This window comes from Camellia sinensis, chromosome 2, assembly GCF_055761805.1.
Source record: "Camellia sinensis isolate YWXY chromosome 2, ASM5576180v1, whole genome shotgun sequence".
Lineage (NCBI taxonomy): Eukaryota > Viridiplantae > Streptophyta > Magnoliopsida > Ericales > Theaceae > Camellia > Camellia sinensis.
The window spans coordinates 88,652,821-88,668,810 of record NC_138962.1 but is presented as its reverse complement, the minus strand read 5'-3'; the positions used below and the strand labels follow the sequence as shown (position 1 = coordinate 88,668,810).

The 15,990-nt window shown below is 37.7% G+C and overlaps 1 protein-coding gene and 1 long non-coding RNA gene across 18 annotated transcripts in view; both read right to left on the bottom strand.

Moving 5' to 3' along the window:
• LOC114284449 (uncharacterized) overlaps window positions 1-15,990 on the bottom strand; it is a 48,182-nt gene that overhangs the window by 905 nt on the left and 31,287 nt on the right. For 10 of the 17 annotated variants that reach the window (XR_014361326.1, XR_014361308.1, XR_014361312.1 and 7 more), the window contains 4 exons: window positions 8,768-8,845; window positions 7,607-7,725; window positions 6,851-6,921; window positions 4,682-4,780 (listed from right to left, as the gene is read on the bottom strand). This is a non-coding gene — a long non-coding RNA (uncharacterized LOC114284449). The remainder of the gene's footprint in view (window positions 1-4,681; window positions 4,781-6,850; window positions 6,922-7,606; window positions 7,726-8,767; window positions 8,846-15,990) is intronic. The other 7 variants (XR_014361319.1, XR_014361317.1, XR_014361322.1 and 4 more) reach the window with 4 other exon arrangements.
• On the bottom strand, window positions 27-2,923 carry LOC145788808 (uncharacterized). The gene is made up of 4 exons (XM_082915049.1): window positions 1,939-2,923; window positions 1,018-1,828; window positions 802-920; window positions 27-709 (listed from the first exon to the last, which is right to left on the bottom strand). Exons 2-4 carry the CDS (start codon window positions 1,577-1,579, stop codon window positions 245-247), a joined length of 1,146 nt encoding a protein of 381 aa, XP_082771175.1. The 5' UTR covers window positions 1,580-1,828; window positions 1,939-2,923; the 3' UTR covers window positions 27-244.

Genomic DNA, 15,990 nt, shown 5'->3' with positions numbered 1-15,990 from the left:
AAGACAATTTTTTAAAAAATAAAAAGTAATCAAGATTCAAGACAAAATATAGAATAATTCTCAAAGCCATGAAAGTGCATATTACATAACATTTCAATTTTCAAAGATCAAATAATCCACATTCAATAAAATAAAAACATAAACACTAAACATCCAAAACATAAATATCCAACAAATACTAATATATATCTTAACACTTAAAAACATCAATATCAAAAGAAAGGGTAGGTTAGGTCGGTGTCAGTCAATCATCATCCTCAACATCAATGGCAAGCAAACTATCATCTTCTCCTCCATCAGTTGATTTGTATCCCTCAACATCTTCCTCCTCTGTGTCATCTGAGCCCGCTTCCTCTTCATCTATTAATTGAAGTGGAGTCAATGTTGATGATTTAGATATCCTCGGTTGTGCCTTTGAGCGTGAACTTGTTGCTCTACTTGCATGGCTACTTTCTTCTACTCCAGAAGCTCTAGCAACAGTGGCCCACGTCAAGCCATCATCATCATCAAACACAGGCTCATTATCTTCATCTGATTCTCCATCCATCCTCCCAAGCAACCACTCATTGCTTTCATCAATATTTTGCAAAGATATGGGATCAAGAGTGTTGCACATGTCATACCTAAATCTCAATGTTCTATTGTATTTGACATACACTAAATCATTGAGACGTTGTTGTTCCAATCTATTTCTTTTCTTGCTATGAAGCTGCAATTATTAAAAAGATATTAAATTCTATATAATGAGAATAAAAAATATTTGAATTGAACGAAAAATTAGTTAGAATGTTAAATACTCACATGTTCGAATACACTCCAATTTCGTTCACAACCCGATGAACTACATGTTAGGCTAAGGACTTTTATGGCAAAAGTTTGCAAGTTTGGAGTATAAGAACCATATGATGCCCACCAATCAGCTGCGATAATCCACTAGTTAGAAATAATTGTTACCAAGTATTAAGTTTTACTAAAAGTATTACTAAAAATAAACTCTATGAGTCTATAATATATTACCTGGTGCTCTTGTATTTCTTTGCCTAATCGCAACAGACTCGCCAAAAAAACTCTCATCCTTCATATAAATACTCATCTCATTAGTGATCAAATCTTGAACAGTGACATCCGGGACCAACCTTTGCATGCATTCATAAAACCCATTCATCACTTCATGATCTCTTTGCACCTCTAACGCTTTTGGGTAAAAGAATTCTGGGTTAAGAAAATGCGCAGCTGCATGTAAAGGTCGATGCAATTGAACATCCCATCTTTTGTCAATGATTTCGAAAATTTCATTATACTTCTCTTCTTTATGATCAAATGAACTTGCAATGCATTCTTTTGCCCTATCCATTGCCTCATAAATGTATCCCATGGGAGGTTTCTTCTCGGTATCAACCAGTCTAAGCACTTTGACAAGAGGACCCGAGACCTTAAGGGCAAACACAACAGTATTCCAAAATGAAGGCATCAACAAAGTTTGTGCCATTCTTTTACCTTGTGGCTCCTTTGCCCATTTGCTTGAGGTCCAGTCTTCGGAGGTGACCATCTTTCTCAAATTGTTTTTTTGTTGATGCATCCTAGACAGTCAAAAAGGCGGTTGCAAATCTAGTTTTTGCAGGCTTGATCAAATTCTTCAAATTTGTAAAGCGCCTCGTCATGTTTAGCAACGTAGGCCGATTGTAAATGTAGCCATGTACTGCAATACCCCTTTCAAATGTCTTTTTCAGTCTAGGTATCTTGAAAATGTCTTCTAACATCAAGTCCAAACAATGAGCAGCACATGGTGTCCAATACAAGTGTTCATACTTAGCTTCCAAAAACCTCCCTATAATGTAACAATAATGAAGAATTATTATTTTCAAGTTTTTAAATTTTAAATACAAAACAAACTATGAGTAAACAATTTTGATGTAAGGAATGAGGAAATACTCTTACCCGCCAACATATTAGCTGCAGCACTATCAGTGATAACTTGCACCACATTATCTTTTCCAATTTTCTCCACAAACTTGTCTAGTAATTCAAATAGCTTTTGCCCATCCTTTGAATAGCTAGAAGCATCAACCGACTCAACAAACATGGTTCCTCTTGGACAATTAACTAAAAAGTTAATCAATGTCCTTCCTCTCTTATCAGTCCAACCATCTGCCATTATGGAACACCCGTATTTTGCACAATCCTCTTTATGATACTTCATCAAATCTTCAGTATGTTTCACTTCTTTTTTGAGTTGGGTAACCCGCACTTCATGGTATGTCGGTGGCTTCATACCAGGACCATATTGGCCAATGGCTTCAATCATTGGTCCAAAACTCTCATAATTTACTGCATTAAAAGGGATGCCAGCATCATACATCCACCTTGCAAATCTTTGCAGTGCCCGAGCTCTCATTTCTTTTTTGTAAGAGTCATTTGCATCAATTTTGGTTTGTTTCCCTTTTGGTTGGTCTTTTCGATTTTTCACCACTGATTCAGGATTGGGTGTGAAGTAAACATCCATAAGCCCTTTTCTCTTTGGCATTTTTGATTTGGATTTGGATTTGGATGAACCTTGGCTACTACTTGTCAACTTGTGGTGTTGATTGACATTGATCTCAACGACATCATCATCTTCATCTTCATCTTCCATGTCCATGTCATCGAAATCAGGCAACATGTTCATTTCTTCTTTTTGTGTCTTTTTTTGGACATGAACTCTCTAATCTCTTCTCTTACATGAGAAGGACACTTCGGGCAAGCAGTGACATTCCTATAACCTCCCGCAAGGTGTTGTTTCACCCGATAAACACCTCCATTTGATACTTTACCACAAAAATTACACTCAAACTTGTTTAAATTATTCTCCTCCACCAAATGGGCATATTGCCACGCCGGATCTTTTCTATTACTTTCCGATGTCATTTTCTACTTAGTACTTACTACACAACACAAAAAATAAATAACAAAAAAACAATTTCAGTATAATGAATGTAATGCATGTTATGTGATGAATTAATTAATGAATGTAATGTATGAATCAATTTTCTATTTTTTTTATTAATGATGAATTAATTAATTAATGTACATTACATTCCATTACATTTATTCCTATGTTACATTCAATTTTCTATTAATGTATGAATTAATTAATGTATGTAATTTAATGTATGTAATGTATGAATTAATTAATGTTATGAATCAATTTTCTATTTTTTTAATTAATGGTGAATTAATTAATTTCAGTATAATGATGAATCAATTTCAGTATAATCATAATAAATGTAATATATCTATTTTTTTATTTATGTATGTATGTATGATTTAATTAATTTATTTATTTGTTTATGTAATAATTAGGGTTATGAAAGTCAAATAATTGAAAAAAAAAAATTAGTTATTTATTTATCATAATCAATTTATTTATTTATTTATTTATTTATTTATTTATGAATTAATTAATTTGTGAATTAATTAATTTATCATAATCAATTAATTAAGTTATTTATGAATTTATTTATTTATTTATTTATTTATTTATCATAATCAAAAGAAAAGAAAAGAAAAAAAAATAAAAAATAAAAACAGATCAGCTTACGAAGGTAAAAGAAAAGAAAAAAAAAAAGAGCAAAAAAATTCATCGAAGACGAAGAAGAAGGAGAAGGGGAGAGAAAGTCGAACCTGCGAAGCCGAACCTGCGAGAAGTCGATCGAAGTCGAACCTGCGAGCCTGCGAGAAGTCGATCGAAGTCAATCGAAGTCGAACTCGAGCCTGCGAAGTCGATCGAGTACCTGCGAAGTCGAACCTGCGAGAAGTCGATCGAAGTCGTAGTCGCAGAGGAAGAGGAAGAGACGACTTCTTTTTTTGAACACAGGTTCGTAATCGATCGATTAGGGTTATCTGAGTCCTATTTGTCTCATATGGTACATGGGTCGTAATCCTCTGTGATTACGAGCCATTCGAAAGGTTATATGAGTCGTTAGATCAGATCTACGACTTGAACACTTTGTCGCGCCTAGGCGATCGCCTTTCGCCTCTCTCGCCTTGATCAAGTTGCGTCTAAGGCGAGTGCCTGGTTCAATTCGCCTCGCCTAGTACCTGTACAGGCGCAGATGCTGAGCCTTGACTCGCCTTGTGCCTAGGCGCCCGCCTAGGCGCGCCTTTGACAACACTGGTCACGTATAATAGAACTATAAACAAAATTTGAAGCTTGGGAGGGACCTTGACCTCCCTTCGCCACCCCTTCGGTTCGCCACAATACATACATATGTATTAAGAAAGTTAATAGACATACATTTTCAAGTTATATGTACAAAAAATCTATAAAGCAATCAAGATTCTCTACTCCTGTTTAATTGAGTTAGCCATGGTGTTGCTTTGTGATAAGTTTGACAAACATGGTTATTTTAATTTAGGGAGGGTGGAGTGTTGTTGATGGTTCTAGTGATGGAATGTATTGACAAGAGTACTTGCACAATTCTTTTTCACAGTTTTTCCAATGAAACTTTTGTATGAAGCACATGAAATGCACACAAGGTAGTGTCATTAGGGAAATTTAGCATTCCAACAAAGTAGTGTCATTAGGGAAAGATCCATAACAATACGCTTGAATATATCACATTTATAAGCTTGAATATATCAAGGCAAATACAAAAACATTAATCCAATTGATTTAATATATTGCATTATATAACAAAGATACCTGCTCATTGGCCAGAGGGAGAAACCTACAACTCATTGTCATGGGTGTCATCACCAAAAATTCCCCAATTCGTTGATGTCCACTAGAAGCATGAAGTATCTGCACAAATCGATATCATTTCTTATTAAATATAAAATATATAGAAAAAATATAAGATATTAATCTGGATCTCCTCTGGGACCACAACACATTCAACTATTCCTTCCCTTGAAATAAAATGCTATGTTTTTTCCTAACAAATTCCTTCCTTTGAAATGGGCTAATTTTCTCTCTATTTAACGTGTATTACTCTTTGTGATTCAACACACATCATATTGATTCAACAATATTTGTATTAGTTTTGTCTTTAAATATTACATTTTCTAATATTATAGACAATATCGATAATAGGTAACAAACTCAATTACAAAATAAAAAATAAGAATCGTTCGTAAATAGTTCAGCAACCACAATCTCCATTGAACAGTCTACCTAATCAAAAAGTTAGATCTAAAAATGAAATCTACTCCTCAAGCATTGCAATTTTTTCCACAAGATTATTTCAATTAATTCATTTATGTGGATGACATTCTTACAATTTTCAATTAAAGCACAAGAAAGAAAAGAACTCATTTAAGGTTTCAACATCCTAATTGTTCCCGATGTCATTAGGATTATAATCCTCATATTTACAAAAACGTAAATTTAATATTATTCAATTACACAAGCATACAACAATCAAACTTTTGTGATAGGACTATAGAAATAACTAACCTTTAGGCCATTAGGAAGAATAACATGGTCCTCTACATTAAATAACTAAGGGTTACAACAATAACAAAACATAAAAATTAGAACTTCAAAGATGGACAATTATATAAATAGATCTACAAATATCTATAGAGAGAACCACTGATCATAGAGTTGGAAACAACAGCACCAAAATACAAACTTTTTTATTGTACAAAACATAAACATAGCTAGGGTCTAGAAATTGGGAAAAGGAGAGGGAGTTAGAGAGAAATCGCATTAACCGATGTTGGGTAGAAATTGAGATAGGGGTTGGTGTAGAAATCAGCGGGGTAGCGAATATGGATTCCGGGGAAACTTCCAAATGAAGCGGGTACAGTGGTAGTGTGTGGGTGTAGATAGAATGGAATGAAGAAATCGCCAGAGAATTGCCTACAAACTACCATTTGAAATCACCGAAGAAGAGTTGGGAACAGAAGATGATGATCCCGATTCTATAACGATCCCAATCCTAACAATTTTTTTTTTTGTTATTTATTTCTTATATATATATGTATGTATATGTATATAAAAAATTGACTATAAATGTGTACATATGTGTACATCCATAAATTAACTAGAATTGCATAGATATATGTGTATATCTATATAAAAAATTTGACTATAAACACTTTTTCCAAATGTCTCTTTTGACTATAAACACTTTCCAAATGTCTCTTTTAATTGATGTTAACATAAAATCTGCATTATATCAAATTTAACATTTTTCTTTAATATTTTTAAAATTACGTAACATATATTATCATTATCCATAATTTTTCATTTTATTGTACATTGAAAGTAGAATCTTACAATCCTCGATCTGATTTTACCATCCGATCCACTAGTCTCTTCCAACGATCCCATATAGGATCCCAATTTTAACAACTTTGCCAATAAGCTATATTGCATGCAGCTGGCCTCTTTTCTATTGAACGAAGATGGTTCTCTCTACTCACCCTCCAATATTCACTAAGAGACTAATATTCAAAAAGAGATGATACTCATGTCTCAGTTTTTTTTGTTCACTACTGCTAATAAATTTAAGATTTCATAATCATTTTTAATTGGAGCAAGTTCATTCCAAGATTCCAATAACAAAAAATTCAAAAAAAAAAAAAATACAGCCATTGTCAGAAATGATTAAGACCCTAATTCAACACAAAATAAGTTTGTTGTAGTGTTGGCTTTGAGCCCATTAATCCAGCTATAGCCTATAGTTAGAAAATTACACATCAAATTTGTCCAGATACTGCAAAGACATATTCAGTGAAGAGGAAGCTTTAACCAACGGATACACATTCATCTATAAAAAAAATTAAGTGTATATCACAAAGAAAGGCAATTAGAAACAAAAGCATCATCAAATCAAGCATTCATTAATAGGAATATAAAAAGTACCTGAAGCAGACTCACTCTTAATCTGAATCTCATTCTCTTCAATTGGTGTGTATGCTCTTGGTTTCCATCTTCTACCCTCAAAACATATAATAGATAAGTAAGGACATAACAATTCACCAAACTTTCATAGCTAACATACACTGAAAGTAGAAACCAACAACAAAATTTGTCATGTAAAACTCTTGAAAGGGCCACAAACTACTTTCACCAAAACAAAATTGGCAAATAAAAAGTAAAAACAAAGAAGTCATAGTCAAAAATACTTTGAAATCTATGACCAACAATTTAATTCAAAAAAAAATAGGCATTTGTCTAACCTATAGTCACTACAGTCATTCAAGCTTAACCTGATAGAGGCAACAACAATGATCAAACTGAGAAAGAATACAGACATACATATATATATATATAGAGAGAGAGAGAGAGAGGGGGGCCAAACTTGCTAAAGAGTGATGTCCTTCATAAATAAAAGTTTTCCAAACATACACACACACATATACACAAGTAAATCAACAACAAATTGTAGAAGAGGTAATAATTTGAAAACAAAAGAGCAAAAACAATAGCAAACCATTCAAAATTTCAGTCAAAAATCAAAGAATGTAGCCTATTCAAATCCACAACTCAACAAAAAAAATTCAAAAACATTAACATTAACATACACTACTAATGAAAAACATGGAAAATAAAAAATAAAAAACCCTAAACAATTACGATAAATATGACAATGTTTATCTATTGCAACCATTCAATTACCTTGAAGTCCTGAGCAATTTCACGAACAAGCCTTTTCAACAGAAGCTTCCTGATCAGGAGCTCAGTACTCTTTTGGTACTAGCAAATTCCACTACATATCAATAAAGATAACAAAGAATCTGAAAAACATAAGAATTGTTATAAATATAGCAACCATAATTCAAGCTTCAATTCACTAGGTAGAGAAGAATTTACTTGCCTAAAGAGGTGACTTCCTAGTTGTAAGAAGGGCTACCAAAAGAATATGTTTATTTAGAAGAACAGAAAAAATCAATGAACTCAACACTATCATGAAGAGCCAAAGACAAAGGCATGAAATTTGCTTCAAAAACTGTGAAATATAGCAGCTGAGGATTTGCATACCATCATTTAAAAACCAATGTAACCAATGCTGTGAAGCCACAATCTAACAAAAGCGGAGTTACTATTGAAGCAACACCATATATAACATTTTTTTTATTTGATATTTTGTGAGAAAAATTTGAAAAATAGCAGAGTAACTACTGAAGCAACATTGCTAAACTCTAGTATTTTGTCATTATTCATTACTAAAATATAGCAATAACCATATTGCGTGGATAATCTGGGAAAACATAAATCAAAAGAAATTAGCAACAACCAAGACTCCAAGATATTATCCTTGAAAGATAAGAAGAATATAAGAGACATTACTTTTCATAATAGCTGGAAAAGAAAGCTGGAAGTTAAAGAGGGGCCAACATTGATATATCTCCAACTTTGTGTTGGTTACTTACGTTGGTTTGAAGGTATAAATCACTCACAATGCAATTGTAGCTATATACAAAATGCAATTCTATCCATCATCTCATCCATTAGAATACAAAAAAGATTTTTAAAGTTCTAGAAAAAACAAACCAAGCACACTTGCTAGTGTTATTGCATTGACCCCACATAAAATAAATAAATAAATAAATAGATAAAAATCCAAAGAGAATGAAAACAGAGAAACCACATGGGTAAATTTCTTTAAAGTATAAAAAACAAACCCAAAATAACCCAAAACAGAACACACAAATCTATAGAGCAATGAAAAATAACCCCAAAAAAAAAAAACATTTTAATTCAGATAAATCATTCACAAACAAACCCAACAACCCAAAACAGAGCAATGAAAAAAATAAAAACTAAACTAAAACTAACTTGGGGTACTTTCTCAGTAGAGGAAGAGAACCACGAAACAACTCCATTGAGGCTCTTACATTCTTCAAAATTTTAGACCTGCAAAATAAAATAAAAAAGATAATCAAAATGAGTTACCCAAACATAATCAAACCTGGTTGTGGGCTAAGCTAGAGTTAGGAATTGATGGAAATGAGGATTCATTATGTGTTGAGGATCGGGGGCACACCAGGGAACTCAAACAAGCAATAACACACAAGTTTTAACGTGGTTCGGCAAGTCGCCTACGTCCACGGGCAGCGGATTCACTATATTGAACAAAATGGTGAATTACAACACTCTCTGTAATTCTCTCTCTCTTTGCTCTCAACTCACACCTCTCAGCTCCACATCTGATATCTATATCCTCTCCCTCCCGTCTCTATTTATACACAAAGGAGTAGGTGGGAGAGCCCTCATTCTTTGACTTTTGACATGGTTGGTGGCCTTCCATTGTTGACATGAGGTTGGTGGCCTTCCATTGTTGACATGAGGATCACCCCTTTCACATGGGGTGACCTCCAGAATCTGTAGCCAATTCAACAAATCTCCACCTTGGCGAGGATTCTCTTATCCAACATAGTGATCGATCAACACTGCCATGCACCCGAAGGTGCTCAGTTCCGAGAGATGTTGACCAAGTCCAAACAATGTTGGAACTTGATCCCAGAAACTACCTTTGTGAGCATATCGGCCGGATTATCTGCAGTACCAATCTTTTGAAGCAGAATATCCCCTTCATTCACAATTTCTCGGATGAAATGGAAACGGACATCAATGTGCTTGGTGCGGGCATGATGAACCTGGTTCTTTGCCAAACAAATGGCACTCTGACTGTCACAAAACACCTCAACGTGCTTCTGAACAATTCCCAAGTCTTTAATCAACCCATGTAGCCAAATAGCTTCCTTAAAGGCTTCCGTTACTGCCATGTACTCTGCCTCTGTAGTAGACAAAGCCACCGTTGACTGAAGCGTTGACCTCCAACTTACCGGCCCTTTAGCAAGCGTAAATAAATACCCTGTTGTTGACCGGCGTTTGTCTAAGTCACCAGCATAATCTGAGTCCACATATCCTTCCAAATTCTGCCCGAGTCGGTTATCTCTCTCGAACTTCAATCCCAGATTGACCGTGCCATGTATGTACCTTAGGATCCATTTCACTGCCTGCCAGTGATCTTTTCCTGGATCATGCATATACCTGCTTACCATACTCACAGCATGCGAGATGTCAGGCCGTGTACAAACCATAGCATACATTAATGCACCAACTGCATTTGCATATGGAACCTGTGCCATATGCTTCCGTTCTTCTTCTGTGCGTGGAGACAACGAGGCACTAAGCTTGAAATGAGAGGCCAATGGTGTACTTACAGCTTTGGTTTTCCCATTGATGCCAAATCTGTCTAACACCTTTTTCAGATACTGGGTTTGTGTCAGACAAACCGTGCCCTTCTTCCTGTCTCTCTTGATCTCCATGCCAAGAACTTTCTTTGCTTCTCCCAAATCCTTCATTTCAAACTCCCTTGCTAACTGTGCCTTGAGTTTGTCAATCTCCACCTTGCTCGTAGATGCAATCAGCATATCATCTACATATAAGAGCAAATAGATGAAGGAACCGTCGGGAAGCTTACGGAAATATACACAATGATCAAATTGACTTCTTGTGTATTCTGTCTCCATCATGAACCGATCAAATCGCTTGTACCACTGTCTCGGGGATTGCTTCAATCCGTACAACGATTTGTTCAGCTTACAGGCCCAATTCTCTTTTCCAGCAATTTTGAAACCATCTGGCTGGGACATGTATATCTCCTCTTCAAGATCTCCATGTAAGAAGGCAGTTTTGACGTCGAGTTGGGCGAGCTCGAGATCAAACTGTGCAACCAAAGCTAACAAGATGCGAATAGACGTGTGCTTCACAACAGGTGAGAATACCTCATTGTAGTCTATTCCTTCCTTCTGAGCATAGCCTTTAGCTACCAATCTAGCTTTGAATCTGATGTTGTCTCTGCCTGGAATGCCTTCCTTCTTGGTGTAAACCCACTTACACCCAATTGCTTTCTTGCCTTTTGGAAGTTGCACCAACTCCCAAGTCTGGTTCTTGTGAAGTGACCCGATCTCTTCATCCATAGCCTCCTTCCATTTGACACTTTCTACATTATGCACGGCTTCTTTGAAAGTGCAAGGAATATTGTCTTCAATGATTGGAAGTGCATAGGCTACCATATCGGTCATCCAACTGGGTTTCTTAGTCACCCTTTTCCCTTTCCTGATTGCAATGGGTTCTGATTGATGCGGAGCCTCTGGATCTTCATTTTCATCTGAACTCTCTTCAGAGCTATCCTCTGAGACTTCTTCAGGATGGTTGATTGGCTGACTAGTCTTTGTTGGAGTCTCAAACTCCACCTGCACTGACTTCTTCAATGCTTCCTCATTCTGTTGAGGATCTGATTGCTTCAGCATTACAGACTCATCAAAGGTAACGTCTCTTCTGATGAGAACTTTCTTTGATTCAGGGCACCACAGTCTGTATCCCTTGACACCGTCACCGAAGCCCAATAAGATGGCTTTCTTGGCTCTTGGATCCAACTTAGATTCTGTAACATGAAAATATGCTGGACATCCAAAGATACGTAACTGATCATAATCAGTAACTGGGACTCCTGACCATACCTCCATGGGAGTCTTCCCATCTAATACTGCAGTAGGTAGTCTGTTGACAAGATGACGAGCATAGTTCAATGCCTCACCCCAAAATGCCTTGCTCAATCCAGACTGTGACAGCATACACCGGACTTTCTCCACCAAAGTGCGGTTCATGCGTTCTGCAACTCCATTCTGCTGCGGTGTTCCAGGAACTGTGAAATGTCTCACTATCCCTGCATTCTGGCAAACCTCAAAGAAGGGATCTGATGTATATTCTCCACCATTGTCAGATCTGAGCTTCTTGATCCGTCTGCCTGTCTGGGTCTCAATCATCTTCTTCCACGTAAGAAAGATGTTTAAGACTTCATCTTTGTGTTTCATTGTATAAATCCAAACTCTTCTAGAGAAATCATCAATGAACGACACAAAGTAGTGTTTACCTCCCAACGAAGCAGTCTTGGAAGGACCCCATACGTCGGTGTGGACGTAGTCTAGAATCCCTTTGGTACGGTGAATTGCAGTACCAAACTTGATTCTTGTTTGCTTGCCCAATACACAATGCTTGCAGAACTCAAGCTTCCCCGTCTTGGCGCCTTTCAACAGGCCTTGCTTTACCAATCCTTGTAAAGCCTTCTCACCGACATGCCCTAGGCGCATGTGCCAAAGTTTGGAAGTGTCTGATGCATCATCTTCTGAGCTGGAACTGGTGGAGACAGCCACTCTCCCTGTGACTGTAGAGCCATCTAGGAAATATAAATTTCCCTGTCGAGTACCCTTCATTACAACCAATGCTCCTCGAACAACTTTAAGGACTCCACCTTCCATGGTTATTCTGTAACCTTTGGAGTCTAAAACTCCCACTGAGATGAGATTCTTGGTTAGATCTGGTACATACCGTACATCTTCAAGAATTCTGATTGTTCCATCATGGCTCTTCAGTTTAATTGTTCCAATCCCCTTTGTCTGGCAAGCTTGGTCGTTGCCCATCAGCACAACTCCTCCATCGAACTCTCGTAAGCTCGAGAACCACTGCTTGTTAGGACACATATGGAATGAACATCCGGAATCTATTATCCATTCATCCGACTGGCCATATGATGAAACTGTGAAGGCTCCTCCTTCATCATTATCTCCATCTCGTGCAATATTCACCTTCTCTTCTGTCTTGTCTTTATTTGGACAATCTTTTGCCCAATGCCCCTTCTGGCGACAAGCTGCACACTCGTCTTTTGCAAGACGTCTTTTGTCTGAAGGTTTTCCCCTGGATTTTGAGCGAGACTTTCCTCGCCCTGTATTTCTTCTGTTATTTGTTCTGCCTCTGACTGTTAATGCCTCGGATGTTGAGTCCCTGTTTGCAGACTTATCTTTCCTTCTGAACTCATTGTTCACCAAGGCGTTTGCAACATCAATATACTTGATCTTCTCTTTACCGTACAGTAAAGTAGTAGTGAGATGATCATACGAGTCAGGCAAGGAATTTAACAATAACAGTGCTTTATCTTCATCACCAACATGATCATCCAAATTCTTCAAATCCGTAATAATTTTGTTGAAGTTATTTAGGTGTTCGTTCATCGAAATACCTTTAACGTAGTCGAAACGAAACAACCTCTTCCTCAAGTAGAGCCGGTTCTCAATGCTCTTTGTCATGAACTTATCTTCCAGCGCCTTCCAAAGCTTCTTCGCAATATCATATTCTGTAAAGGCATACTTCTCCTCTTTTGCAAGGCAAAGTCGGATGGAACTACAGGCCAGGAGATTCACCCTCTCCCATTCTATCTCGTCCATGTCATCTGGTTTGTCTCCCAGAGTGAAGTGCAGGTTCATTTGGACAAGCATATCCTTAACTTCGCATCTCCACATGCCGAAGTTGCTGCTTCCATCGAACTTCTCTACCTCGAACTTGGCATGGGACACCGGGGTCCAATGCCTAGAAGTGCTTGTACTGGCTGGATTACTTACGGACTCGGATGCTCTAGATTCTGCCATTTTTTAGAAACTTCAATTCAAAAAACTGACCGTACAGATGTGTCCGGAATACTCCAAATAGTTGGGAAGCACTATTGGATCGTCAAAAACGGACTCCGAATGGCTCCGATCTGGCAAAAATACTTTGGACGGGTCAGATCTGCGGAATCTGGTGCGCTGAGATGCACCGGATAATTTCTCCCGTCAACGGCTGGTCAACGGCTCGGTCAACGGCGCAGGCGGCGCGGTCAACGGAGGATCGGCGGCGCGGTCAACGGCTTGACGGCTGGTCAACGCGGCTGGTCAGCGGCTCAGGCTGACTGGGCTGACACGTGGCTGACACGTGGCTGACACGTGGCCTGACTGTCGGACGCGTGGCGATGACGTGGCGGATGACGTGGCGATGACGCGGCACTGACGTGGCGCCACGTGGCTCGTCTTCTCCCTGGAGACGCGCGTGTGGCGCGTGGATGAGACTGGGATCACGCGCCGGTTGCCTGAACGGCGCGTGGTGGCGCGTGGTGCGACTGGGGCTGACGCGCTTTGTTCAGAGAGCGCGTGAGGGCGCGTGTGAAGGCTTCTGGGCTCTGTTTTTGCTGTTTTGGACTCCTCTCGGGGAGTTCTTCCTCCTGGTATGGTCAAAAGTGGATTTTGAGCACTTCGAAATCTGGGCACTTTCGGGAAAAATTCGATTTTTCGCAACCCGAGCTCTGATACCAATTGTTGAGGATCGGGGGCACACCAGGGAACTCAAACAAGCAATAACACACAAGTTTTAACGTGGTTCGGCAAGTCGCCTACGTCCACGGGCAGCGGATTCACTATATTGAACAAAATGGTGAATTACAACACTCTCTGTAATTCTCTCTCTCTTTGCTCTCAACTCACACCTCTCAGCTCCACATCTGATATCTATATCCTCTCCCTCCCGTCTCTATTGATACACAAAGGAGTAGGTGGGAGAGCCCTCATTCTTTGACTTTTGACATGGTTGGTGGCCTTCCATTGTTGACATGAGGTTGGTGGCCTTCCATTGTTGACATGAGGATCACCCCTTTCACATGGGGTGACCTCCAGAATCTGTAGCCAATTCAACATTATGATGGTGGGTATTGGAAGACGTCAAAGAATGAGTGAATGAATGAGGGGGAGTTATGAGCTGAGAAACAGACACACACACACACAGAGAGAGAGAGAGAGAGAGAGCAAATAATGAATAGTGATGAGAGTGTCAACTTCAGACAGGATTTGAGTTTTGAATTTTGAACTTATCTCAACTTGAGCCCTACAATTGAAGCAAATAATGAATTTGAGCCGTGAAAGATGGATCCTCTAACATACAGTTTAAATTTGTAATGTAACGGTGGAAAGCTGAAAGAAAGAAAGACAGAGTTATCTCAACCATTGAATCAAATGTCCATATAGGATAACCATCCCATCAGCCCCCTTGTTTTGTTATATATATATAATATATATATATATATATATAATATAAATCAACAGTAAATTATAAATGCTTTGGAACAAATTCATTGCAAGAGATAGTCGACAACTTTTATCAGTTCTACTACCATTTTGTAAATAAGTTTCAGATATTAATCACTTGGTTTCAACATTTAAATAAAACTTAAATCACTATTTTAAGGAACTTAAATCACTATAAACCTTCCCCAAACTATGAACTTTTAAATCAATGCATTAGAAACCCACTTCTTGTAATGATATTTGGAAGATTCAATCCGAAGCATCATACCAAACCAAAACAAATAATAATAATAATAATAATAATAATAATAATAATAATAATAATAATAATAATAAATAAAACTAAAAACCTAAAACCATATTTGAGCTACTACCCCTTTATCCTTAACCATTAATCAAGAGGTTTTAAGATGATTAATGTTTGTTTTGGTGCTAATTGCATAGATTTTTTTTGTTGTGAGGTGCCTTGTTAGTTCTTTTCCTCTTGTTCAAATAATATACAAAACCAATCGTACATAAGAAACTATACACATTATAGCAATGCAAGTCAATAAATTGATTAAATAGACTACAACACAATACCCAAATTCTTAGTTCACATCACACTAGGTTTTTTCTTCCAATAATTCGTGTGTACATCCAACATAAATATATTGGGTGTTTAATTGAATTTGCAATTGATCAAAGAAATGTAAATGTAAGCTACCAACACAAAATACTCCTCGAATTACCAAATCTTGAAATTAACATATACCCAGAACGAAATATGGTGGCTAAGAGAGAGATAGAGAGAGAGAGAAAGAGATTAGGGCACGATGGCAGGAAGCAAGAGAGGATGTAGAGGGACAACAAAAGCAATGGAAAGCGGGCTTACCGGTGGGATTGGCTGGCGGTAGCGATGGGCCGTGCGAATGTGGGGACTGTGGGGTTCCGCTGTATTCAGAGAGACGGTGCCAAAGGTGGCCTGGTGCGGTAGTGATTACAGGGCGGTGAAAGTGTGTGAGGTAGAGATTGGTAAGAGAGGGAGTCGATTTGTGAGAAATTAGGGCAAAGAATAGGATCCAGAGAGAGAGAGAGATAAATCAACTTACATGTGAGAATGAA

Coding starts and splice junctions, on each gene's coding strand:
- LOC145788808 (XM_082915049.1), bottom strand. CDS start 1,579: ATGCATCAACAAAAAAACAATTTGAGAAAGATGGTCACCTCCGAAGAC. Junction 921..1,017: donor AAGAAATACAAGAGCACCAG/GTAATATATTAT, acceptor GGATTATCGCAG/CTGATTGGTGGGCATCATAT. Junction 710..801: donor ATTGGAGTGTATTCGAACAT/GTGAGTATTTAA, acceptor TAATAATTGCAG/CTTCATAGCAAGAAAAGAAA.